This window comes from Naumovozyma dairenensis, chromosome 4, assembly GCF_000227115.2.
Source record: "Naumovozyma dairenensis CBS 421 chromosome 4, complete genome".
Lineage (NCBI taxonomy): Eukaryota > Fungi > Ascomycota > Saccharomycetes > Saccharomycetales > Saccharomycetaceae > Naumovozyma > Naumovozyma dairenensis.
In genome coordinates, this window is record NC_016482.1 from 270,606 (window position 1) to 297,451 (window position 26,846).

The 26,846-nt window shown below is 35.9% G+C and overlaps 8 protein-coding genes and 1 non-coding gene across 9 annotated transcripts; 3 read left to right on the forward strand and 6 right to left on the reverse strand.

The window, feature by feature from the left end:
- Positions 1-4,089: 4,089 nt before the first annotated feature.
- Positions 4,090-4,536, reverse strand: SWM2 (Swm2p; the record flags this gene model as incomplete). The annotated part of the gene is made up of 1 exon (XM_003669626.1): positions 4,090-4,536. The coding sequence occupies one exon, from the start codon at positions 4,534-4,536 to the stop codon at positions 4,090-4,092; it is 447 nt and encodes a 148-aa protein (XP_003669674.1).
- A 334-nt stretch (positions 4,537-4,870) lies between these two features.
- Positions 4,871-5,722, reverse strand: RBP95 (RNA-binding ribosome assembly factor RBP95; the record flags this gene model as incomplete). Its single annotated transcript, XM_003669627.1, has 1 exon — positions 4,871-5,722. The coding sequence occupies one exon, from the start codon at positions 5,720-5,722 to the stop codon at positions 4,871-4,873; it is 852 nt and encodes a 283-aa protein (XP_003669675.1).
- A 472-nt stretch (positions 5,723-6,194) lies between these two features.
- Positions 6,195-7,163, forward strand: CTO1 (Cto1p; the record flags this gene model as incomplete). Its single annotated transcript, XM_003669628.1, has 1 exon — positions 6,195-7,163. The coding sequence occupies one exon, from the start codon at positions 6,195-6,197 to the stop codon at positions 7,161-7,163; it is 969 nt and encodes a 322-aa protein (XP_003669676.1).
- Positions 7,164-8,489: 1,326 nt separating this feature from the next.
- NDAI0D01210 (acetate uptake transporter family protein) lies at positions 8,490-9,365 on the forward strand (the record flags this gene model as incomplete). The annotated part of the gene is made up of 1 exon (XM_003669629.1): positions 8,490-9,365. One exon carries the CDS (start codon positions 8,490-8,492, stop codon positions 9,363-9,365), a length of 876 nt encoding a protein of 291 aa, XP_003669677.1.
- Positions 9,366-9,858: 493 nt separating this feature from the next.
- NDAI0Dtrna3N lies at positions 9,859-9,932 on the reverse strand. Its single transcript has one exon. It is a non-coding gene; the product is annotated as a tRNA-Asn (tRNA).
- A 4,681-nt stretch (positions 9,933-14,613) lies between these two features.
- NDAI0D01215 (uncharacterized protein) lies at positions 14,614-16,470 on the forward strand (the record flags this gene model as incomplete). Its single annotated transcript, XM_003669630.1, has 1 exon — positions 14,614-16,470. The coding sequence occupies one exon, from the start codon at positions 14,614-14,616 to the stop codon at positions 16,468-16,470; it is 1,857 nt and encodes a 618-aa protein (XP_003669678.1).
- Positions 16,471-20,447: 3,977 nt separating this feature from the next.
- On the reverse strand, positions 20,448-21,314 carry NDAI0D01220 (uncharacterized protein; the record flags this gene model as incomplete). The annotated part of the gene is made up of 1 exon (XM_003669631.1): positions 20,448-21,314. One exon carries the CDS (start codon positions 21,312-21,314, stop codon positions 20,448-20,450), a length of 867 nt encoding a protein of 288 aa, XP_003669679.1.
- A 1,940-nt stretch (positions 21,315-23,254) lies between these two features.
- On the reverse strand, positions 23,255-23,888 carry YIP3 (Yip3p; the record flags this gene model as incomplete). The annotated part of the gene is made up of 2 exons (XM_003669632.1): positions 23,255-23,761; positions 23,865-23,888. 2 exons carry the CDS (start codon positions 23,886-23,888, stop codon positions 23,255-23,257), a joined length of 531 nt encoding a protein of 176 aa, XP_003669680.1.
- A 569-nt stretch (positions 23,889-24,457) lies between these two features.
- On the reverse strand, positions 24,458-26,443 carry LAP2 (bifunctional aminopeptidase/epoxide hydrolase; the record flags this gene model as incomplete). The annotated part of the gene is made up of 1 exon (XM_003669633.1): positions 24,458-26,443. The coding sequence occupies one exon, from the start codon at positions 26,441-26,443 to the stop codon at positions 24,458-24,460; it is 1,986 nt and encodes a 661-aa protein (XP_003669681.1).
- Between the last annotated feature and the right edge of the window lie 403 nt (positions 26,444-26,846).

The following is a 26,846-nucleotide window of genomic DNA, read 5'->3' on the forward strand; positions in this document are numbered from 1 at the left end:
ATAGCATTAAGTTCATAGTCGGGACATATTAGTGACTCTAAATCTGTATCGGAGCGGAGATTATAGATCACGTCCTTGTATTCATCGATGACTGGATTACCAACGATAATATCATGAGGCATTGCATCTGTGACATAAGCAGCCAATTTTATAGCGGTGTTTCCTGCGGCTATATTTACCTTTGCGGCTTCCTTCGTAGCGGCCTTTTCAGCAGACACCATTCCTCTGAATTCAAAGGGTGGTGCAGCGGCTAATTTTAACTTTAATTTTTTGGCAACGTCAGTTCTTATCAATGACGTCGGAGACCCGGTATCGAACAGTACCTTGCAGGGTTCTCCATTACAATTTAGTGTTTTGGTGAGTGTGGAACCTATTTTTGGATTAGCAGTTTGGACTATTGGACACAATGTAACGGGATTGTGGACCGTAATATTTTTTGTAGGTGGACATAATGTAACCGGATTATGGACGGTGGGGCGTTGGGATTTAGGGATTGCTCGCCTGAGGGGCACGACAATCTCTAGCCGAGTGACCACCTCTCTTGCATCTGAAACATAAGTGTCTCTGAATGCATTCGTTTCTCGAGATTTCACCAGAAGGTTGATATCTTGGATTAGAGTTGTTAGACTTTGGGTAGTTAGCATCAGTGCGAGGTCTGGTGTGCGCCTTGTCGTAGCTGTTGTTATAGCGACCGTTGCTTCTATTCCTGTTGGGGAAAGAGTTACCGCGAGGGTAAACAGCGGAGACCGAATAACCGTAAGTAGGAGAAAGGACAGGTGCCATCGTAATGTCACCATCAGCATCAACGTAATTAGTGTGTTGGCCGTTAATGAAACGTTCACCAATTGCAGTAGTTTCATACGCATATTCTAAGGCTTCATTGTAGGTAATGTCATAATATCCTGGAGACCAGAAAAGTGGCGGGGCATTACCCTTCAAACAGTGGGGCCAGTGAAAGTGAACTTATCTAAGGCTGTCATTGGCATCATACATAAATTAGCGTCGATAACAGTCATCGTGAGAAAGTTGAATTAGTGATGAGAAGTAGCGTTCCAAACGGAAGATAATATTAGCGATCTTAGAAGATGAAAGTAGCGGAAACAGAGTTAAACAGAACCAAAGCGCTACCAAATGTTGTATTGAGGGCTCGGATCAGTGCGGTTTCAGTGGCGAGATACTAAAGTTAAATACTTAATATAAGACTTGCAGTGGAAGCGACTTCTTAAGTATGCGAGTATCTGCTTAATTCAATTATCGTTATTCTTCTTCAATGGGTAATTTCATGTATTGTGATTGGGTGTGCATCATGTTTCAAGTTAGTTCATGTTTCAAGTTAGTTCAAGTTAGTTCATGTTTCAAGTTAGTTATTCTATATCGGATGCGGCACTCGTATACCGAGATGCAATGGTAGGGGAAATCCGGTTATTGATATCGGATAGCGGGTTAATCGAGTTTGACCTAAAGTAGTGATTTCACAATACCAAATTTTTTTTAGGATATCCGATTTTTGTTACCAAGTATTGGTGTCAATTACAACTGTCACACAGAAGTATATGTTATTGTATTATTAAGTGAATAATTACTGTCAGTCAAAATTATTACGAAGTTATGAAGTGCGAAGTAATGACTCGAACTACATTATGCACCGCACATGTTTGTAGCTGTATAACGTTTATTGAATTATAATTGAATATCTTTTGTTGAACTAAGTCGAATGCCATGCAAGTGTTATCTTATTATTATTAAGATTGTTTTTTGATTGCAGCCACGTCTATGGTTTCGGCCGGCCATGCGTACAATAGTTATGTATTGGGTCGGTTAAGTTGTATGGTTTTGCTGAGTGTTTACCCAGGCGTTCTGGATTAGTCTTTCCTAATCATACCTACAAGTATTTAGAGTGTCCTGCAGATCATCTAGTCGAAAGGACTTTGAGAGCAGTGTTTGTGATTATCAGTTTTGTTTTTATGAATGCATGACTTCAACGTGATATTAGATGAACTTCTAGAATTTGTTTGACTTAAAAAGTTATTACTTTATTAACATTATTTTACGCCATAATTATGTTGAGAAACTAATTAGGAGCTAATGGAAGTAAGATCCTAGTAACCTTTATTTTATTGTTATTTCTTTTATTGTTATTTCTCTTTAATAGTTGTTATTTGTACTTTATAAGGAGAGCAACCCGAATCGTACATTCGTAATAGTGTTATATTCTTCTCTCTGCTTTAAGAAATTAAGATTCAAATCAAGTATCCAACCCATATTTTACATTTTTTTATAGCCGGTTGCATGATCAGTTTAAAACATTTGTGTAATGACTATAATACACGTTACAAAACACCGAAGTTCAGCTAATTGTCCTCAATTATAAGTATACCCTAATATATACGTTTCCCTATAATTGAGCCTCGAGGCTTACTGGTTTGTCCTCAGTGTCGCGCCTTCTATATTCACAAGTTGTTGGCCCATCTGCAGTATATTATATAGCTTTTCTTTCTTGTGGGTATAAAAATTTATTATGGGTGAAGTATATTGTTTTTATGTATTATTTTGACGTCTGTATCTTATCATAATTGACAATAGCCCTTAAACTAGAGTGTAATCTTAGTAATATATAATAAGAATGTAATAATCCTTCGTGCTCTGTGAATATAGTAAACAGTTATATAACTGCGCTCGAAATAGACATCTCCAACAATTCCTGTGTTATGGGTTAGTGAATCCATCCTGAATTAGTATAATACAATATAAGTTAATAATGAAAGATGTAGTTCGTCCTATAATAAATTTAATTTGTTTCAGTTGTATAAAAAAATGAAAATAAAGTAAAATATTTGCAAACTAAAATTTAGCTAACAAAAAAGAGCATGAACAGTAAACAAGGCGCCTTCGAGGTATTAGTTTTATTTATCTTTCTGTGGACATAAACAGCAGAAGGTCACATATTGTCCTCATCGATTGATTTAGGGAATGTGCCTTGTTTATGCATTCGCAGATCTTGTCGTGTCTGTACAAAAACAATTTCTTATTTCTTTATTTGGTAAACCTCACCGTGATCTCTCAAAAGTCATTGTGCAGAAATTGATACCTGAACCTTTTATTGTATAATATAATAGTATCGTTATTGGATTCTATTTGTAATTAACGGACTTTTAAATGGGGTTCATGTAACTAATAACTCAACCTAGAATCCCTAGCCCCAAAATATTGGGTTCGAAATTTCCTTATTATCCATTTCAATACGTCGAGTTATAGCGGCAACATATTTACTATCAGTAGCAATCCTAGCATTTGTAGTTTTATGAGCAATGTCCTCAAATAATGGTTGTAAGTTCTTAGGCGTGGGATATGCTGCGCTTACGGAATAGTTTTCAAAGACAGTAGAGAGTCGTGATTATAGCAAAATAGAGCAGAATTAGTAAGCACTGATTTTAGACATTTTGTTACTTAGTTTTTAACGTAATCAAAAAGACTATAGGTCTTGAAATGCCATAATATAGCAGTATAGGAATGGTTATGACATTAGCGAAGTAGCAAATCAAAATTTTCAAACCTGTGTTCTATATCTATCGTTTAAATACGGAGAGCAAAGAATATAAAATATGTTTATGATAGCTATTACCGTCATAAGGTTACTTTATTCTTTCCGCTTTCTCCATTCTGGGTTCGTTGTCGTCTCCCATAGTTAATTACCTCGAAGGAGGAAAAGAGATTCGATAATAATAGTTTATTATTTTATTGTTAAGCTACTACTTTATTGAGGTCAATATCTATATAGCTTGCAATAACAATATAATATATTTTTCCTGGATGATATGATATGAAATACCTCAGGACTTGGTAAGACAAATAAATACCACTTATATTAAAAATAAAGATGATCCAGTACAAATCGATAATAACACTATCGACTTAAGCAGTAGCTTCATGGTGCTTTATTATTTTTTGGGCTTGCACGACTTTACACAAATGAAGTATAACTCAAACAGTGCTAAGAAACGAAAATGGGTTTCATAGTGCTTTATACGTTCTCGTGAGTATTTTGTAGCTAGAAGATCGCAATTGCATTTTTATTCTAATTTTCGAGCCTCAGGAGGCGTCAACATAATCAGTAACTTCTACTTCTTCTAGAATCAAATTATTTAAAGGATTTGGTAATGGTTTACCAGTATCTGGTTCGAATTCCTTCTTTGCCTGATTATTAAGAACGTTTTCGTATTCTTTGATATCTACCTCGTTGATGATTAAATTATGAAAGAGATTGCCTTCCAATTCATAAAAAGTTCCGTTCAATATGAACCAAAATTCTTGATATCTAGTCGATATTTCTTTATCGTTAGTTGAAACCCAACGTTCAAAGTAATTCTTGCATTTTTTCTTTGCCAATCTCCGTAGTTTGTTATCTTTCGATATTGCCTCAAAGTATGGAAGGAGAAATTCCGTGTAGTTTTCTGATATCAAATTCAAATCGTCGAAGTTATTAAGAAATGTCGTCAGCGTTTCAGTCCCAAAACTAGAATTAGTATCGAAGTCCATATTGAGGGTCTTTGGAAACGTTAAGGTAAATAGTCACGGCTATAATCCTACTCCAGATTTTCAATTCCAGCGATTCTTCGAGCTAAATCGTCAATAAATTTTCAAGGCCGTAGTTTTCATATAAAAGTTAGGTTGTCGTAATACAAAAAAATGAGAATTCGTCTTCATCGACTATTTTTTCAACAACTTCAAAATCCACGCCATGAAATTAACATCTTCAGACTCTAAAGTCTAGAGCATAAGGTGAATATAGGGCCTATAGACATATATACATTAATTGATTTAATATTATGTTACATTATATATAGATGAGCTATCATTTATATAATTTCTTTCATATTGGCAAGTTCTTAAGTATAATCTTTGTTAGGTCTTCCTCGTTAATAAACCATTGCTTTAATAGTAAATGACTTCTTATCGTAGCCTCTTTATTTGGTACTACTTCTATCTCAATCTTTGATATATCTTCAGGTTTCTTTTCTTTTATTTCATCTTCTTTACTTGCCTCGTCATCATTCCCTTCGTCATTTGTGCCTTCCTTATTCTCATCTCCGTTCACAATTGCAGACATTTTGGCTTCTTCTTTCTCGACGTATTCATTCCAACTTTTGATTTGACCTAGACATTTTTCGGAAAGATCATCTTTGCTTTTTCCAGGTAAATCTTTGAAATAACTAATTAACAAAGGATCATATTCAGAAGGTATTTCTTCCATATTAAAGAAATGTTTAATAAGCCAGTTTTGTTTCTGTTTAGAAAACTTCCATATTTCAATAACACCACTTGCTGGGTCTATTTTATCATCTTCATCGTTCCCGGGGAAGTTAAGCTTTACATTTTCTAAAGCATACAGTTCTTTTGGCAACGTATTTTCCACTCTACTTTTATAAAATTCTATTAAATAGCGTAACTGATCCTTAAGGACTTTGCTTTTTTTAGTTATTCTTTGATCTTTTGGCAATTTCTCTCTTTTACCACTTTTTTTAAGTTTTGAAACTTTATTCCTGTCGACGGATACGGATGATTCTCCCTTTATTATTCTTTTCTTTTCCTTTCTTGTCAAAGATCCTGTTGCTAAATGAGTTGTGACGTTCAAAGGATCATCATTCAACACAGCACCATCTTTATTTTCCAACTTCTTTTTAATGGCAATTTTTCTCCAAGCCGGGATATGATTAGAAGACATTTAAAGTAAATATATTTGCGGTAGAGTCTCTTAATACAGTGTTTCAAGGAGGCTAGTGAATATGTAGACGTAGTTTTCTGGTAAGATAATTCAAATAGTATAATGCTACACATAGGTACAATGTTCTATAAAGTCACTTAGCTCATCGTGAAACTTTTCATTTTTCAGTTTTGTCAAAATTTTCGTGCCACAACTTTTTCTTCGAAGTTTTCCTCCGAGGTGACAACAATAGGCGACACAGACAAAACACACGGAGAATCTATTCAACGTGGACGGTTTTCTGAAGAATACTCTGGTGGAGTTTGGTTAGTCAGACTTCGAACACTTCGAAAAGAGGAGATGACATCTGAGTGGCTTTCTTATAAAGATAGTCTGGACATGGAATTATAGACAATTTTCAAGATCACACGTTGATTCAGGTGTGCATTCAGGAATATATTGGTATACACCATAAATACCTTCGAACATTACAATGAGAAACGATATCATAATATCAGACTTCGACGAAACTATTACCACGAGGGATACCACCTCGCTGGTTGCATCTCTACCTTACAAGGTCAAACAAGGTCTGTCTCCACCTTGGTCATATTTCAAAGATAAGTACATGGACGCCTGCGTGGAGTATAAGAAAGAAAACGCAAATTGCATACAAAATAGGAAATTACCTCTTCTACCATTTTTGGATGTCTCCAGGAACCATGGTTTTCGTTCAGCATTCAACGCCGAATTTGTTTACCAGTCGGATAGTAAATTTGTTGAACTGAAAAGTATCAGTGAAATAGAAGAGTATAACTTATTCAAAGGGATTACCCATCACCAGGTTCAGGAGTACGCTTCGAATTTATTAAATGAAGAGGACCCTTTAATAAGACCAGGCTTCATGAATTTTATTTCCTCTAATGTTAAACCAGAAAATTTCTATATTGTCTCTGTGAACTGGTCTAAAGAATTTATATATAGTATCCTACGATATGCTAATATTGATCCATCTCATATTTTTTGCGATCATCTACTTTCATCTGGTAGTGAATATACAGGAATTTTCTCCAAAGAGTTAATGACTGGATGTGATAAAGCAAACATATTAGACACTATATTACTTAGTAGATCAAACGATCTTGACCTATTATCCAAGAATACCAGAGTTTGGTATATCGGAGATAGTGAAACGGATATCTTACCTTTATTACATCCTTCTGTAAATGGTGCTATATTAATTAATCCTCTACATGAATTAAAAAAATATTTAACTATTAGTAGGGACGTTCTTGGTGCTTCAGCTTCCGTTGTCGAATCATTTATGAATGTGGACAGAGAATACATTAAAGTTGTTGATAAGAGCGCAACTACTAGTGTATATTTTGTCAAATCATGGGATGCGTTCGATAAGTTATTGAATGAACCTTACATGATGGAGGCGCCTATGAACGAAGGTTAGATTATTATAGCTGTCCGTTAGGAGTTGAAATCATAGAAGAGAAAACGAGGCACCGATATATGTTTTCGCACTATAAAATAATTGCCAAACATTTATTACAGTATCTTTCAAATCATGTCGATAATTATATTATGTATTAATGGAATTTATAATGAACTTTTTTTTTTTGTCCAATGGAATACTGATACGCAAGGCAAAATAAACATAGTACGTACGAAGTTAATAAGTGGCCGAAAAAGGCTGCCACTACATTTTTTTAACACATATCATTCCCAGAAGATGTCTTTGTAGGTTACCTCTTGATTGGTGGAAATAAGAGAATAAACTAATATTCTTAAAAATGCTATCATTTATTAAAGCAGCACAGTCAAAATGAACTACGCAAGGAACTTGTTTATTTTATGTTCCTTGGTTCTTACCAGAAACGGAACCACACTACATTTTCCTCCCTTGCTCAATTACTTCTAAAAACAAGTCACTATCAGTATTGCTTCAAGTATGCAGAGTTTTTTTACTGAAGCGAACAGCCTTACTATGGTTGTAGGTACTATCGCCTCCATAAATGACTATACTTTCGACAATTAAAGCATTATTTACCCTAGAAGTAGTGTGAATCTTACTTTTGTTATATAATCTTTCATTTTGTATGTTCTACAATATGAACATTTAAACGTACGTTGGTTTGAAATCCTTACAATATCAAACAAGGCTCAAAATTAGAAAACCAGAGGGAGTACAGTAGTTTTTCTTTTAACCAACGGTTAACAAATACACTCTTAAGAGACACATTTCAAGGAATAATTTTTAATATCGATTTTATGATTAGTAAAGCTATTAAACCTTTTCTAAATTAGACTTCAAATGGTTTCATATCGGAGGATAACTCCGAAGGAACTTCCGGAATATGCGACTTCTCGGACCGACAAACAAAGGACGGCAAAAGGAACGATGTACGGCTAAAGCATCCCGGTCAGGGGATAAATATACTTTTTAGCATCGAAGTATTATGAATTGCGTCGAGGAGCCAATCGCAGCAATCAAAATATGGGAAACCCCCCCATACAACGAGAATTCAGGTAAACAATCAAAACAACAATTGCAATATGCACGTAGATAAAAACAGTTTAGATTGCAAGGCACTTATTTCTTGTAACAAGCGCTCTATTATATACAGAAGTTGTTCGCAAGAAATAATAAACATGTACTTAAATAAAGAAACCATTTATTTGATCTCTTACCCTTAAAGGATTACTATTTCAGTTTTACGAATTCAATAAAAAAATTAAAAAATCATTCGCGACATAATACTTTAACTTTAAACTCATAATGTCCATACAAGAAGAAAGTAGTGGATATACAGCATTTGAAAACCATGTGAGTAACCATGATGCTGACAAAGGTGAGAACTACCATCCATACGGATTGACTGATAATGACGATAGTGGTCCCCGTAATCCCTCTCAAGAGTCACTTTGTAAGATATATACAGGAGGTGCTAATAATGAATATATTTATATTGGACGTCAGAAATTCCTAAGGGAACAACTAACAGAAGCATTCGGTGGTACATTGAATCCAGGTTTGGCACCAACTTCTGTCCATAGGTTTGCTAATCCTGCACCATTAGGTTTGTCTGCCTTCGCATTGACCACATTCGTTTTGTCGATGTTTAATTCAAAGGCACAAGGTATAACCACACCAAATGTGGTGGTCGGCCTAGCGATGTTTTATGGAGGTGTAGTCCAAATTATTGCAGGCATCTGGGAAGTAGCCTTAGAAAACACTTTTGGTGCAACTGCACTGTGCTCCTATGGTGGATTCTGGCTAAGTTTTGGTTCTATTTATATCCCTTGGTTTGGTATCCTAGATGCTTATACGGATAAAGAATCTGAACTAGGAAATGCTCTTGGATTTTACCTCTTGGGTTGGTGTATTTTCACATTTGGATTAAGTGTATGTACAATGAAGTCAACCGTAATGTTTTTCGCATTATTTTTTCTTTTAGGAGTTACGTTCCTTTTATTATCAATCGGTGAATTCTCTGGGGAGTCTCGAGTTACAAGAGCAGGTGGTATCTTGGGAGTGATTGTTGCATTCATAGCTTGGTATAATGCATATGCCGGTTTGGCGAATAAACAGAACTCATATATTCTGGCGCACCCTTTCCCCTTACCAGACAACGAAAAAGTTTTACATATTTGAAAAGAAAAAAAAGTGCAGTGACCTTCTTCAATCAAATATATAAAGAAAATACGTAAACTTAGATGTACATTTTTTAGACAGTATATATTAATCAAGAAACCAGCGGTTAAAACCCGAGTGAGGAAAGTTTTTTTTTTGATTTGTGTGAATGAATATATGCAACGTCGACCAACCCCTAAAACTGTAGTGTGGAATATGTAACTGGATACAATGAAACGATAGAAGACTAGGAAGACTTTCCTTCAACACCTAATTACGTAATGGCATATACACCTATGGGATCAAATTTATCAGTATTAATTACTCATTGAGCAAAGAATAAACCCTTCAAGTTCACGCTGAGAACACCCTGGTACAAGAACAGAGAGAACCTCCTGGCTCTACTGTAGCATAAACACATCATTGAAGCTTAATTCTAATCCAATAGGATAAAGTATATAACGACGAAGAAATTTACTCTGTAATTCACTTCGTAGTATTTCAAGAAAAAAAACGACCCCAGTGAGGATTGAACTCACGATCTTGCGATTAACAGTCGCACGCCTTAACCAGCTTGGCCATGGAGTCTTGTTCTAATGGTTTTTCGTATTGTGAAATTACTACTCTAGCTCAAAACTCGATTAACCCGCTATCCGATAATACTACACCGCTATTTGATATTAATAACCGGATGTCAACAACCATTACTTCTCGGTATACGAGTGTCGCACCCTATAAAGAATGACAGACTTGAATAGGAAACACGAACTAACTTGAACCATGATGCACACTCAATTACAATATACGAAATTACCCATTGAGGAAATAACTAATGAAGTAGAATAACGCTCGGAAGCATCAATTCTCATTTTTTCTCTGATATTGTAGTTGTAGCTTTCCATCCTAAAAATTGATTATGTTTATTATGAAATATAGTAAGAGTTAATTTTCCATATAATGTGTGTAAAAAGGTTCGTCTTTCTTAAAAAATAATTAAGAAAAAAATATATAAGTATAAAAAATAATATCAGAAAAAATAGGAATTGTATTGGAATATATGGTACATATATGTCGATTTGCTAAAAGGACATTGATTTACAGACACACAATATTGTCGTAATGTACGGTAGATATGCCGAGGCGACAAGAGAAAGGAAAATTTTCACGATGAGATATCATCGAGAAAATAAAATATATAAGAGATATATAGATATATGTATACGTTATGTATAGTACTCTTTGGCAAATGCTAAAAGAGGACGACTGGTTATACCTTGAAAAAGTGTTAGTAACATTGCAACACATATTTCTCCCAATTTAACTGATCCAAAGGACAGTTATGTCTTATTTCCAACAAATTGAAACTTCGAGTTATTACCTTTCTTGATGATGAAACAGAAACACGAAAATGTAACTTAACGCTGGCAGCCACGATAATTCAAGTATCGTGTCGCGTCGATGCCTGTAGTCTTACGCGTCTTTACCATTTTTGGTGATTATTAGTTCGTGTCTTTGTAGAAGACGTTGTACCAAACTTGATATCTGTACCCTCACCATAGGATATTAATAGTACCTTATTAAAAATATCATTCCAGCATTTACCAGGTTCGGTAATCATTTCGCGTCGTATTAGAGGACATTGTACCAAACTTGATATCTACACATTTACCATAGGATATTGATAGTAACACTTACTACAAGTATCGTTCCAACAAATAAAACAAACTGATCGACAGAATTGTATACCAGAATCCTCGATGATAAACATGTTTTAGAAACGTATAAATATCGAGTAAGATGATCTTAATAAGATCCCAATACTATGTCCTTAATAATTATATATGTTTATAATTATATACTAAATAGGATAGAAGAGTAACGATAATTGAACTAATCAGATACTCGCATATTTAACAAGTCGCTTCCACTGCAAGTCCTTATATTAAGCATTTAACTTTAGTATCTCACCACTGAAACAGCACTGATCGGAGCCCTCAATACAACATGGTTTGCACTTTATTTTATTTATGACATTCAATGAATGAACACCTTTTTCCATTCTAACATCGTGGGTTATTTCCAGTTCCTAGTAGTGGATATCATTCACTTGTAAATAAAAATGTCAAAGACCGAAGAATAAGGACTAAACGAAAAGAAAAATCTTAAACCTGGTACCAGAATAATATTTTCGCTAAAGGCAGTATTAATATCCTACGGTAAATATTTCTAAATAGCGAATTTGGTAGAACGTTTTGTGTAATGACACGAGCAGCTTACCGAATATGAAAAGAACGCTAAGAACTACCGGTGCAATGCGACGCATTAAACAACCATTTCATTTGTGAATGATAAAATTATGATCTAATTTTACCTATTCCACCACCGATATGTATTTAAAGAGACCAATAACTCTAGGAGTAATTCCTGCTTCTCCTGTTATTATTTTTATATTATTCTTTTATCTATATATACATATTTATTTACTTTTAAGGAACTTAGCTCTTTTTCATGTGTTAAAACTTGGTTATTAAATTACTTTTATTACGCATTCATACTTAGCACAAACCTTAATCCACAATGGAAACTTACACTTATACTATAACAATATTAACATGAAACGCTATCTCTGAGCAATAACTTTCTCTGAAGTAGTTTCGGTTGCAAAGTTGATCATTAGTAGTTCTTGAAAAGGCCGTCAGACTTCGTGTGTCACAAATGCGGGTAAGGCCAGTGTCGCACAAGCGGATAATACGCGTTATTATCGTCCTCGTTATACTTGATCAGGGGACGCTGAATACTAGTTATACTCAAACCTATAAAACTAGACTTGTATATATTATACCTGAACGTGTTGATAGATAACCTTGGACTATCAATAAGAAGTAAATTACATATAACGGTTTGTTACTTTTTAAATACATACCTTCTTTTAAAGTTTCTAATGCAAATAGTACATAAATAACAAAAACCTGCCTCTACGAGTGATAGCGTTTTATTTTAGCCTATAACTAAGGTAGTTCTAAGATAGGGTTAATGTAACTATTAGGTATGTTCTTCAATTACACAAGAGTCATATATCTTATTAGATGATAATTACCTAAAGGGGATACCTGTTGGAAGGCTTGGTCTTGGGTAAAGTTAGTTGCTAGAAGTCAAACAATGGAGCTCAGCAGGCCTGATTAAATTTATCGACGATAAAGCTGTGGTATGTTACCCGCACTACTTCCCGGTTAGGGTAAAGTTCCAACCCAGAGTGACTGACCACGTCTCCCTGTTCAGTATTCAGCTCACAAATACCAAACCATCCTATAGGTCTACTGACTATGTTACTAGCTGTGGGTGAGTCCATACCTTCGTCGCTGACAATGTGTTAGGTAGGTGTGATAATTTGTCACCATTATTTATTTCACAAAACCTCATTGTTTTTTCTTTGCATTTTCTTATTGCTTTGTTATTTTTTTATTTCGACCGAGATTTAATTGAGCAGAGGAGGAGCCCGCGAGGGGGGATTTCTCAAACCGGAGGACGTCGTAGCATCAGGTTTAGGGTTATAGGGGGATTTTACAAATTTTTTTAGTCAGGAAGCATTTGGAATTCACATTCTCCGTCATGGAAGCATAGGTAAATTTTTTTTTTTGGAAATTGCTACGTATTTCTCTCCGTGAATTGGATTCTCTTTGATCTTCAATGTCTATGCATTACTCAAATTTTCTTCATTTCTCTCTCATCACTTCATATTGAAATAGTGCCACATAAAATATTGTTCTTTTATGGTGAAGTAACTACTGTAGAAATGGTTACATAAAATGGTCCTTCAGAATTCAAAGTCTAACAGACATGGTACGGTATACCAAACACCTTCTGCCTCATTATGTTAGCAATGTAGCAATATGTCATGTTACTAATAATACAGAGTGTACTGTACCATACCGACTGTTGGATTATGATAGCAACGTCAATCAAAATGCATACAGTACATTTTTTCGCATTTATTTATTGATGCAAGTTTCTTGTGGAATTTTTTGTATTATTCTAATAACAATGATGCTTTTTTGGAACTTATCGCCGGTCCCTTTTCATATGAGTGTTTGAATTTTACCCCATGTGCAACTCAAATATTAACTCAGTGTACATACCCGCGGAAGTTTAACTAGAAGTAGATTTTGACGTTGAGATCTTAAAATTTTATAGAGTACTTAACATTCTTTTCGTTTAATTCGATACCCTCAACTTGAAAGTTATCATTCCACGGAAAAAAAATTTCCCGGTTTTATTTGATCGATCCCTTTCTTCAGGGACTATATTCTCCTTTTGACCAAGCTTCGGTGTTTAATCACACATGCTGAGGGGAGAGGGTGAGGGAGGTCTGCACTTGGAAGCTAGTGTAATCGGCTTCGATATATAAGTACGTGCAAGACTTTCTGAAGAGTTATTTAGTCTGAATGTCGGCTTGGAAATGAACACCTTCTATGGACAATTTTGAAAGCATTATACCCGAAAACAGCAATGATCCTCAGGGTCTTTTAGAAATATTCGGAGAGGAGTATTCTCTGTAGGGAAGCGAAACCGTCTATTTCGTTTAATTGGTATACGAACAATGTATTTTTCTCTTGGAAAACCGCGCAACGTTCGGGGAACCTCCCAGATGTACCATTATTCTATATGTTTAACATTCTCGGCGATGCATAAAGAGAAAACTGATCAACATTTACTTTTCTAATGCTTATGTACACTATACATACGTACATACTTAGCTGCACATCCTGGTGGGGAAGATATATAACAAGAGGAGTGTCAAAGCTGTTTTAATGACACTCCAATTGCTACTCATACATAAAAAGTTCTACGATCTGTAAAAGGGAATGTTAGCATCCTTCGAAGTGAGGTTAAAGAATTGCTCATCAATAAAGACGAAAATGTACAGTACGTGCGTAGAAAAAGGGAACAATCAGGAAAGTACTTCACCTTATCCTAAAGTTAGGCACTGGCTAGCCAGTTCTTCTTCCTGATCATCCTACATCATGTACGTACCTATGTAGTAAGATTCTTTAATTCTGATCTATGCTTTTCAAAGAACGTAAAATTCCGAATATATGGTTGATATGATATTACTCGAAGGGGAAATCGAAAAGAAAGACATCATTTGATATCAGGCCTGTTCATTATATAAATCAGTCAACTTATGGTATTGTTGTACGCACTTATGCTTTGATTTGCCGATGCTTATCGAAATTAATCTAAGCGACGAAGTGCTTTCAAAATCACAAACATGCTTATTTCATTTCTTCTCTTTGTAATAAAGGCTACCTACGTTTTTTCGTCATATATTAAAGATTCGGAAAAATCATTATGGGAAAGAGAAAGCTCAACGTGCCGAACAGTAACGAATGGATGCCCAGATTTAAATTTCGGGTGGCATGCGACTACCACCAACCTCCTGAAATATTATTTAGATATACTATACGTCGAGTGGTTGGGAGATAACCTCTATGAAATTACTATTCAAGTAACAGGTGAAGAACAAATTGACTTGAAATATCTTTATTCTTTGAAAGTAATAGGCGTTCAAGGCCCTAAAAGCACAATCCAGTTGTATGGTAAAAACGAAAATACTTTTCTAATTGATAATCCTACAAATTATACAGTCACGTTTCAAGTTTATGGCGGGGCCAAAAAAGACGGATGCAATATCTGGCTACCAGATTTTCAAATTCAATATGAATATCTACAAGGTGATGCAAGTAAATACCAAGACTCATGGAAATGGGGCACTACGACGTTCGATCTATCAACAGGGTGCACCAACTATGACAATCAGATGAATTCACAGACTGATTTTCCAGGATTCTATTGGAGTATGCATTGTAGTGACAACTGTGGGAAAAGTGCCAGGTTCTTCCCTCCCGTTATCCCATCGGAACTGACAAGTCTTACTTCTAGTAACATTAGCCCGACTATTGATGTATCTTCGATTGTGACCTCATACTTCTCCACTTTTCTTGGTACTGTTACCCCGCAAACTTCAATGCCAGTTTCAGATCCAGGATCAGATCCAACTTCGGGCATGCCATCGAACATATGGCCAATTCCTACCAACACCCAAACTTCAACTCTAATATCAACTATATTGTCAACCAGTTTATACTCCTCAGCTGCTTCAACATTCATTGACCATATTACTTCAATCTCAACTGCATCCAGCTCATTACATGGTTTAACATCTAGCCATTATGTGACATCTGATCCATCCACAGTTCCATCTGCATCCAGCTCATTACATATTTTAACTTCTAGCGATCCTGTGACATCTGCTCCATCCACAGCTCCATCTGCATCCAGCTCATTGCAAACTTCAACCTCTGGCAGTCCTGTGACATCTGATCCATCCACAGTTCCATCTGCATCCAGCTCATTACATGGTTTAACATCTAGTGATCCTGTGACATCTGATCCATCCACAGCTCCATCTGCATCCAGCTCATTGCAAACTTCAACCTCTGGCGGTCCTGTGACATCTGATCCATCTACAGTTCCATCTGCATCCGGCTCATTGCAAACTTCAACCTCTGGCAGTCCTGTGACATCTGATCCATCCACAGTTCCATCTGCATCCAGCTCATTACATGGTTTAACATCTAGCCATTATGTGACATCTGATCCATCCACGCATCCATCTGCATCCAGCTCATTACATATTTTAACTTCTAGCGATCCTGTGACATCTGATCCATCCACAGTTCCATCTGCATCCGGCTCATTGCACATTTCAAGTACATATATTGCGGCACAGAACTCAACTGCCCCTTATATTACTTCCTCGCAATCTCCATTTCAGTTACAATCTTTCTCCTCAGAATACTTTAATGGGCAGACATCATTAACTCAGCGGAGCCCAAAGTTCTCATCACTTACTTCAACCCTGCCTCTTAAATCAACAAGTTCTGTAAAGTTAGCTATAAAATCCGGTTCTAATTTTTCTCAAGCGACTATATTCTCTAGTACCTTATCCACGACAAACATACGGACTACTCTAGTTACTAGTTCAGTTTATCAAAACAAAGCTATTGGTGTTAAGCTTGCTCGGATGAAGCTGTTGTCTCTGCTTGCTTTCATTTTTTTTCTGTAACGTAATGTTAGCTCACATATATTGTTCATGGTTGATTTTTCCATTTTTTACTTAGTTATTTATTTATCTATTTATATATTCATACCTTTCATTAATTTATAGAATCTTTGCATTTTACTTCGAAATTGTTATTTATAGTTCCATATCTTTACACGGCATGATAATTTCACCTGACAACTTCACTGGGTAGTATTAATATAGCTAATGTATAAGATTTACTTTTGTACAATACTAACTGTAAGTACTAGCCTAAAAGGGTTTAGGTTTATAATGAATAAACATCTTTGTACGCATTTTGTGCTAGCAGGGCTCGCTACAAGCACTGTGATAAGATTTTGTAACTTGATCGCATAGCTGGGCGAATGGTTTGGTATGCAAAACATAGTCCAGATCTGCAATGGGATTAGCTGGAAATGAGGAGCCCTATGGGTGACAACTATTGGCAAGCATCGGAATTTAAGTCAGATTCTTTATAGTTAGCTATCAGTGAAGCTGGAGGAAGCTCTTTCTCATGAGAGTTGGGATCAGCGCTGACGTCAGGATTAGTGATTGGAGAAGCGATGTCATAAGGACTATCAACACGAGAGAGTATTAATGCCATGCTTTTAGGAGCAGCTATCGAGGCACCAGAAGAGGAATAATGAGGCCTTCCATCAATGGCACCGTATAGCGTGGGACATTTTACTGCCTTAGTCTTTGCAATAGGGAAGGTCTCTTCATGAAAACAAACTCGAGAACTGACAAATATTTTACCAGATGAAAGATGAAAGATCCGGTAACCTCTACAAGTTTAATGATACCCGGCCATATTGATTATAGAAGCCGGTTTACCATTACAATGAAACTGGAGGCAAGGTGACGTGAACGCAGCAATCGAATGTAGGGAAGTGACCAAGATCAAAATCTTCCTCAGAAATAGCATACCGGGGACAATAGGGAATGGAGTGCCTCTTGTCACTGCTGGAGTACGGGTAATCAAGTAGGTGGCCCACGGAACAGCTTCAGACTACAAACTTGGGGGCACCGCTGCCAACAAACATCATTAACGAAATTACACGCTACACCTGTATTATCGGTCCGGACAGCACCCACTTTGAAAACGTCTTTTGTATGAAAGAAACTTTTTATACAACGATACGATCGAGAATTTTACCAGGAGTTCGGACATACTCTTCAAGTAAATAACCTTATGGTAATGAGAACTGGCATAATGAATGGTAAGAAAGTGTATGTTGGATAAAGACTCGCTATACCTAAAGACACCGCGCAGCTCTGCTGCTCGTAACAATTGTAACGAAGCTATATATTCTGTATTAGAGAGATGTCCTTTTGGGATTTGACGTTTTCCAATCGAACATGTAGGACATACACTTATTTCTGTAGACCTAAGGTGTGGGATCCAGAAAGCTGGCTAATAAATTATAACCTACTACGCGGATGACTAAGTCTTGTGTGCCATTGGATTGCAGAATGTAGAAGATTGATGGGAGTTGGCAATAGCAGATTAGTTCCTTTCCCAGTTAGTGGTACCGCTTCAATAGTGCTACGCTGGTCAGTTTTGTTGCACCGCAATCTGCCATTATAGTAACGAGTATAGTTGGGACAAGACTATAGAGATGGAAGGAAAGTTTTGCCAGTACACAATTACGAGTTGGTGTCAAAAACAATTTTTTGATTAGACTTGGTTGTAGATTGTCTAACACAAGTTAGATTTTGTGGAAGGTCTGGAACATAACAGACGGTGTCCATGGTAAACTCATCAAAGGAAGTTGTACCAACTCCTAAGATAGGAATATTACCACATGTGCCCTACACAGCACCAGGCTCACAAAGTTTGAGCGGAGAAAATACCTCCCGGTCATTACACATGCGGGATGTACAACCAGCATCAAAGACTCAAGAAGCAGATGAAATACATGCTAGGAGGAGAAGTGGATACTAATGACTGTTCAGCCTGTAGAGTAACTTGATATTCGTGATGAGTTCCTGCATCATCATCAATTTAGCAATGGTTAACCAAGAAAATTTTCTTTTCTCCCTTTGCGGGGATATCTAGAGGGGTTAGAAGAAACAGATGAACCCAACTTGCCATATTTCTGAAACACACGACCACTTGGCAGTTTTGCTTTTACCTCTTTACAGTCAGATAGGATATGAGGACCTTGACTACCGGGACATGTTTGTTGCTCGGAACTCCTGTAAGATTTCTTAATAACCAATGCAAGATCTGTTGATGTAGGTTATTAATATATTGTAAAACATTGAATGGAACAGACCTAGTTTAAATAGACTATTAGTTGAACTCGTTATTGCTTACTTTATTTTTATATGGTTCTATAACCATATATAAATATAACACAATATATATAGTGTACCTTAAAGTAATTTATTATTCTTATTTTTCTTGTTTGACGAGTTTCACTAGCTTTCGTGTTTCTTCGGATAGTTTCAAAATAGCAAATGTAAATATTTGATATTTTATTCCTACAACTAGTCAGTAGGTACAGTACTAACTCTTAATTATTTCTTGTTTCAACAAGATCAAGAACGTTAGTTGTTAGACCATGGTTAATTGTCCATCTGGTGTATGCTAACGGTCTACCATTATGACTGTTGAAACTCCGTACACCACCGCCTTTTATCTTACTCATGGCGCTCTTAACCTCGCAAAGTGATGAGTATAAAAGCGTTTGTTCATCATGAATACTAATAACTAACAGTTATAGTTAGAATGGTATGTTGATATAAGATATACATATTAATAGTTAAACCAGAATTAAGTGTCAACGTTTTATAGGAATTTTGTTTGGTTATATAATATGGAAAAGACAATTAAACAACTTAAAATTTAAGTGAAATATACTGCCCTTTATATACCTTTACATCACATCTTTACCACCCTCTGAAGAGTCCTTTGTTATTTAACGTTAGGATCCAGTGCAATATGTTCAATATATCGAACTTTCGTCAAGACCTAACACTTATAGTTAGTATTAGATAATTGGATATATTATGTAGTAGACTAAAAGAAACTAAGGCATAATATTAAAATTGACTTTCTCTATACTGGATTGTCTTCCCATAGTGTTTCTAATACGCCTTTTCATTAGGCAATCAGCTTCAATAAACTACTGAACTCTCAGCGTCTCACCCGCATACCATTTCCCAACATAACATCACAATTTAGCAAATTTGTTTTGAAAACGTAGTTGTAAGTCCCACAGCTAGATGAGGTGTAAGGAATTTTAGAATTAAATAATTGCTGGTATGAATGTTAATAGTTGAATCAAACATTGAGAGTTCAGTAGTCACTGTTTTATAAAGTATTTTGATTAATTATATTAAATATTATACGAAGTAAATAAAATTATGGAAAGGATAATTATACATCTTTGACTTTGGATGAAACATACTGCCATTTATATACTTCAACATCTCATCAATGTTACCCTTCTGAAGAGTTCTATAGTATTTATGTTAGGGTTTAGTGCATTATGTTCAACATAATATACAAAAAATGGTAGTTATAGGAAAGATTAATTTAAGAACTTGGATGAACTGACAACTTTCGTTTTTTATATAAACCCGAAGGCGTAACGATGAAAACATCTTCCATCCAAAAACCAGGCATCAACATGTTGAGCCAGGTTGCCTACATCAACAGACGTATTGGGAACAATAGGGGAAGACATCGAGTATAGAGAGAGTCAATGTAAATATTATTCCTTAGTTTCTTCTATCTAATACATAATATATACTATTATACAATACTAACTATAAGTGTTAGTTATAAGTGTTTGTAATGTATAAACACTTTTATCTTCATCTTTTCTCGAGGCGAGATGCGGCATGAGTAAGATGGACTTGGTGGTGTACGGATTTAGACAGACATAATGGCAGACCGTTGGCTTACACCAGACGGACCATTAAGCATGGTCTAACATACCCCCTTAAGCCATGCGGTATTATGGATGACTTCAACACATGGAAACTAGCTTATCACGTAGGTAGTTAAACTGTTTCTGGGGTAAAGCTTTTGTTAATATATCAGCAACTTGGTCCAAGGTGTTAACATATTCAATTTTGACGATGCCGTCGTCAACAGCTTCTCTAATCTTGTGATATCTTAACTTAATATGTTTTGTCCTAGAGTGCAGAATGGGATGTGATGCTAGTTTGATAGCAGGCTCATTATCTATCATCAATAGGTTCTCTGAGAGTGGGTATCCCATATGTTCTAAGAGGTTATATAACCACATTGTTTCTAATACCGCTTCACTTGCAGCTATGTATTCAGCCTCAGTGGAAGATAAGCATATTGTGGATCTAATTCTTCTTGAACACCATGTTATAGCACCACCAGCTAGGAAAGTAGCATAACCACTTGTGGAAAATGGCATGTCCCATGCAGCACCTTGTGAGGCATCTGTGTACACAGTCAGCTGCCTCTTCGATTTTGACCTATATTTGATACCATACTCTCTAGTTGTATATAAGTACCGCATGATCCTAGTAGCAGCATCCATATGTACTTCTCTTGGATCTTTTAAGAATCTTGATAAGAAGGATACCGGAAAGGCAACGTCTGGGCGGCCTGCATTAGCAATGAACAATAATTGGCCAATGATGCTTTGGTATGCTTTAATAGATTGAACCGGTGGAGATGTAATATCGAAGTAATCTTTACCCCCTGACATGGGATTGTAAGTTGGTTTTTTACTTTCATTATCCATGGCATCGGTTGCTTTCGTGATGTAATCAGTCATCTTCAACGTAATGTTCCCATCTTTATCTTGAGAACAATTGGTTCCTAGGAACTTATTAATAGGACCAAGATCTTTCATTGAGTATAGAGAGAGTCAATGTAAATATTATTCCTTAGTTTCTTCTATCTAATACATAATATATACTATTATACAATACTAACTATAAGTGTTAGTTATAAGTGTTTGTAATGTATAAACACTTTTATCTTCATCTTTTCTCGAGGCGAGATGCGGCATGAGTAAGATGGACTTGGTGGTGTACGGATTTAGACAGACATAATGGCAGACCGTTGGCTTACACCAGACGGACCATTAAGCATGGTCTAACATGAGTAAGATGGACTTGGTGGTGTACGGATTTAGACAGACATAATGGCAGACCGTTGGCTTACACCAGACGGACCATTAAGCATGGTCTAACACAACATTACATTTTGCTTTATTTTCGAAATATATAACCGGGTAAATATTTCTAACAACTTTCACGGAATATATAGTATATTTTAATGTATAGTTCCTGATTTTTTCCGAAAATATAAAAAATATTGGAGATATTAATATGTTATGTACAGGTGTTTAATTTTTTTTTTTAACATTTTTCATCTAAAACCTACCTGACGCAATGATGCTTCGAGAGCTAATGTATTCTTGCCGCATTGTCAAAAAGATTATGGCGTACATTATATATTTTAGAAAAGAATCTCATATCTTGTATATAGTTATATGTAGTGGTTTCATTACTTCAACCTATAAGAATATTTCTACTGGATCTATCCGTTAGACCATGCCTAATGGTCTATCTGATGTAAGCCAACTGTCTGCCATTATGACTAGCTAAATCCGCACACCACCAAGTCCCTCTTACTCATGGCCCAACTCGCCTCCAGAAGAGATTAATATAAAAGTGTTTGTTCATCATTAATACTTAGAACTATCACTTATAGTTAGTATTGTATAATAGTATATATTTTGTATTAGATAAAAGAGACTAAGGAATAATATTAAAATTGACACTCGCTACACTCGATGTTGTCCCATATTGTTCCCAATAACTCTGTTAATGTAGGCAACCTGGCTCAACAAATACTAGATTCAATTCTGTCAAAGCCATCTTCTGTATTCATTAAGAAAATTTGGCAAAGCACTTTTGTACATTATTTCAAGATAGTCTCAAGATTCGTTCTCCTTCCGATTTTTCTTTAATATTCTTTCATTGACTGTTTTAATTTGAAACTTTTGAATTAGCGGTAGCCACCGAGTACGTTCTCACAAATTTTTCGTTTCTTAATCAAAATCTTGAAACCCAAAACATCCTCCTGCCCTTCATAGTGGAAGTTTCACCGCTGTTTAACGATTACACGACTCACCAAATGTTGTTAAATTGCTTTCTCACTCGAGTGGTGCAATACCATTGTGGTGCTAAGTAAACATTTCTAGAAGGATCCCCGAGGTAACCCTAATCGCGATTCCCGGGTCGGCAGGGAAAGTACGTAACACTTGCTAAAGATATCTAACCCTTTGTGGTGTAAGGTTGTTGGAGTTCTGGCAAAGGGAAGAGAGCCATAGTTGAAAGGTACCACTCAAAGTGACATCAATCGTTTTAATATAAATTCTAAGATAGACTGTTCAGCTCCGTTCTTTATTGTTCATGAAAAAATTTTACAAGCTTACTCGACGAAATGATATAACTATTTCACTTATTGAGCAGCCTTTCCCAAGTACTTGTGAAAAATAACACCCAATTGTCCACTAATGGTATATGATCCTATGGGGAACAAGTACGGCTAATAGGACAGTCTGCACCAGCTTAGATAACAGATTTCACCCAAGCTAATGGTTTTCTGCGATGTCCAATGTGCTTTTCTCTATGAACCTGTTACCTAATCTTCTAGAGATTAATTTCTATACTTTCGTCAATTTGGTACTAGCTAAAAAAACCGTGCCTGTTCAATTATTCTTTTTAGTTCTCTTTATATAGATTGTGTAGTTGTACAAATGAAAATAAGTTAAATACCAAATCAAACTGTTTCCTCATCGAAAACACTCTCAACAGGTTTTTCCATTAAAGCTGCATGTCCAAAAACAGTCACAGCGGAAGCACCGATTAACCACAACATTGTGGATATTGGAGATGCGAGGAATCCCAATGGAAGCGCTAGACACAAAAGGGCAGTATACAATTGTGAGGTCTTAAATGTACCAAGTGGAGTAACCAAGTCTTGTCCCCTTAATCTATTAATCCCTGCAATACCAAAAAAAACTAGAATAATAACAAATAGTAATAATAAATTGGTCAACAGAGTGTAGATACTTAGTAGACCAATAATTAGGGCATAGTTACTTGAGTAATGATTCAAGTTGAAAGACACCCTATTTTGTAAATCACCAACATTTTGTGGTTTCGACATGTTCTTAACATTGAAAAATTCTTGTGGAGAACGCAGGGTGGATAATTTGGTTTGTAAAGATTGGAACTGATTTTTCATGTTCTCGACTGAAAAATCCTCAGCCAGACGTGAGACTTGCTATCGATCAATTTGTTCATTTCCATTAATAAACAAAAATATGTTAGTATATAACATCGATGAATGAAGGAAAAAGAAAACGATTCTGTAATAATATACATACAGCAAATCTGCCTAATTGATTCATCTTTGTTTGTCAGTGCTTTAATGATCTAGTAAAGACGATATATTCGATTAAGTAAGTATTGATTTCTATGTATGTAATAAAAAAGCAAACGTGTTAAATGTTACTCTTTCGTTTTTTGGTGTCTTGTCCATGGTCTCGCTATTTTTTTTAATGCGCCAACTATTCGTGTTTTTTTTCGTGGACTCAAATTGTTCTTCGTTCTGTCATAAGCACTTTGAATAAAGTCTTAACAAGTAGGTAACAAGCCGGACATTGTATAGACCAGATGGTTATCAGTCGCAAGGTCCAGATAAGAACCTGTACATCATAGTTAAAAATAACCTTATACTTATACTAATCCATAGAATCGATAAAACAATAAGACCCCTCGGATTTGGGGCTAGAGTACTATCAAACTACTTGAGTGGGACAGATGTTGGACCCTTTTTCTTTCTTCTATTTATAGTTGAAAGCCTTCACTAACTTATAAATTCAGCAAGCTATTATCTATTTAAAATAAATATATTCGTTACAGTACCTATAGTATATAAATAAACATCCCAAGAACCTACTTCATTTTAGTTAGCTAACTACATTTTCTCAACCATATTTAAATCTTGGCTCACCAACATCTTGCAGATAGGATGGTAACTATCCTTAAATTTGTGGAATGTATCAACAGCTAATTTGTGATCAACACTGTCCAATAATCTATAACCTGGGCGGACAAACTTCATTCTTCCAACAGTACCTAACCAAGCAGCTAATTTTTCGTAGTAAATGTTTAATGCACAAAGGATTTCAAACTTAAATGTCTTGAAAATGATTTCCGCATTTTGTGACTGAGCAATTTTTTCACTATAAATACTCAGTAATGAACTGGACGCCAAAGGATAATTAGCCCAGTCATACCCTCCTGGGGCGTTATGTCCTAAAAATTCCTTTTGAACCAAGACTTCTAAAAACAAAACTATTTGATTGGAATTGAATCCCTTAATATCCTCTGAAGAAAATGCAGACTCAAATTCTTCTACCGAATTAAATTCAGATGCGTTATGTAACCATTTTTTAGCGAGTGCATACACAGTATTTGCCAGAGTGGTATCAAATTGAGGTTTAGGTGGCATACCTGGCTTAAATAGCCATGTTTCCCAATCCACATTTTCTAACAATTCCCTTTTATCCGTGAAAAACTCGAACAGTGTATCCAAAAATTGAAACGTATCTAAAGATTTGTAAGAAAATTTCTTAAAATAGTGCTTAATAAAAGGATCAAACTCTTTGGTACCCCCCAATAAGTTTTCCAAAAAAAACAATAAATTGAACCCCTTTTCATAGGGAACAGAGGAAAAGGCTTCATCTGGATCTGTGCCATCATTTAAATTTTGGACCAGAGTTGAAAATCTATTTGGATTTCTCATCGCATGAATTGAATTTTCTAGATCGTTCCAGCCAATTAATGCACTGAAATGTCTAGTGGATTCTCCATGGATAGCAGCTACAATTCTCCTTTCTAAATAGACCGTCCAACCTTCATTTAGCCAAAAATGGTTCCAGGAGCAGTTTGTGACCAAATTCCCGGACCAAGAATGGGCTAACTCGTGCGCAATCACATCAATATTTGATTTATCGTGTGCAATTAACGTTGGCGTAGCGAAAGTCATATTTGGAGATTCCATCCCACCATACGGATAGGAGTTCACGTTGATCAATATATCATAAGTACCCCATTCATAGTCGAAAATAATATTTTCAGCGGCTTGAATGAATTTCTCGACATCATCGGAGAATTCCCACTTTGCTTCTTCCAAACGGAATGGTTCTGTATATACAGTAGAACGAGGTCCAATTGCAGCACTTGCTAGGTCACCGGAGGCAATCCCTACTAAATAGGCTGGTATTGGAACTTTCTGTTCAAAACAATAGATATTATTTTTGCTCCCAGTAGATATACCAGAAAACACAACAGGTAAAGGAGATGTAATACTTGCAGAAAAGGGAGACTTAACTGAAGGTGTATCAAAGCATGGGAACAAACTTCTGGCATGTATTGCCTCTAATTGAGAGAATACATAGGGCATACCAGACGTCTGTTTTTTTGTTAACCATTGGAGTGCTGTGCATCTATCTGTAGTTGTAAATGTTAAGCCTAACTCAAATGGTTCCTTTGGAATCGTTGGTGGTTTGATGGTTATCTTTGAACCTAATGGCTCAATTCTTGGTAATACCTCGAAATTTTCGATCGTTTCATTGTTAAGTTGGATAGATTCTATGTTTAAAAATGAGGAATCGAGCGCGATCTCGTGAAAATCTACTCCGCGGGCAGATAAATTATAAATCACTCTACCTTTAACAATACACTCATCGAATAGTATCTGTAATTCCAACCTTGTGTGATGGACTTGATAGGATTTATAATTTGACAAGGTCGAATGATCAAATTCTGGGGACTCCTTTGGTCTTCGTGATTCTAGGATATCTGGTAGCATTGCATTCATCCTTATTTTTCTTGGCGGGACCAAGGAAATTGACCTGACACGTGTTCTTGGTGGGAACGCTTTCAAAAGAGAGTACATGTATCTGAAGCAAAATACTATTTCTCACAGTACTGGTTTTACTTAATAACAGACACCCAGACACGGAATTATAGCCGACAACGATGTAACGTTATATATATTCTTTTTTTAGTTCCGAAGCGGTAAGTACGTAACGGAGACCGCGAAAAAACATAGTATGGCGCCGCTATCCGTAATGACGTCTATATGCTTCCCCAAACATACTCTGCCAGAGCCTGCAGAAGGTCCGTTCTTTCCAGTAAAAAAGTTTTGAGTCAGAAGTTCTGACTATTTGCTAGCATTTTAGACAAATACGAGGGCTGTTATAGATTGTGGCCAATAGTCTGATTGAAAACATTGCAACCTTACGCAGAGTCTATTGAAGATGAATCATTTTCGATGCCTCATTGGGAATGGTCGCCCC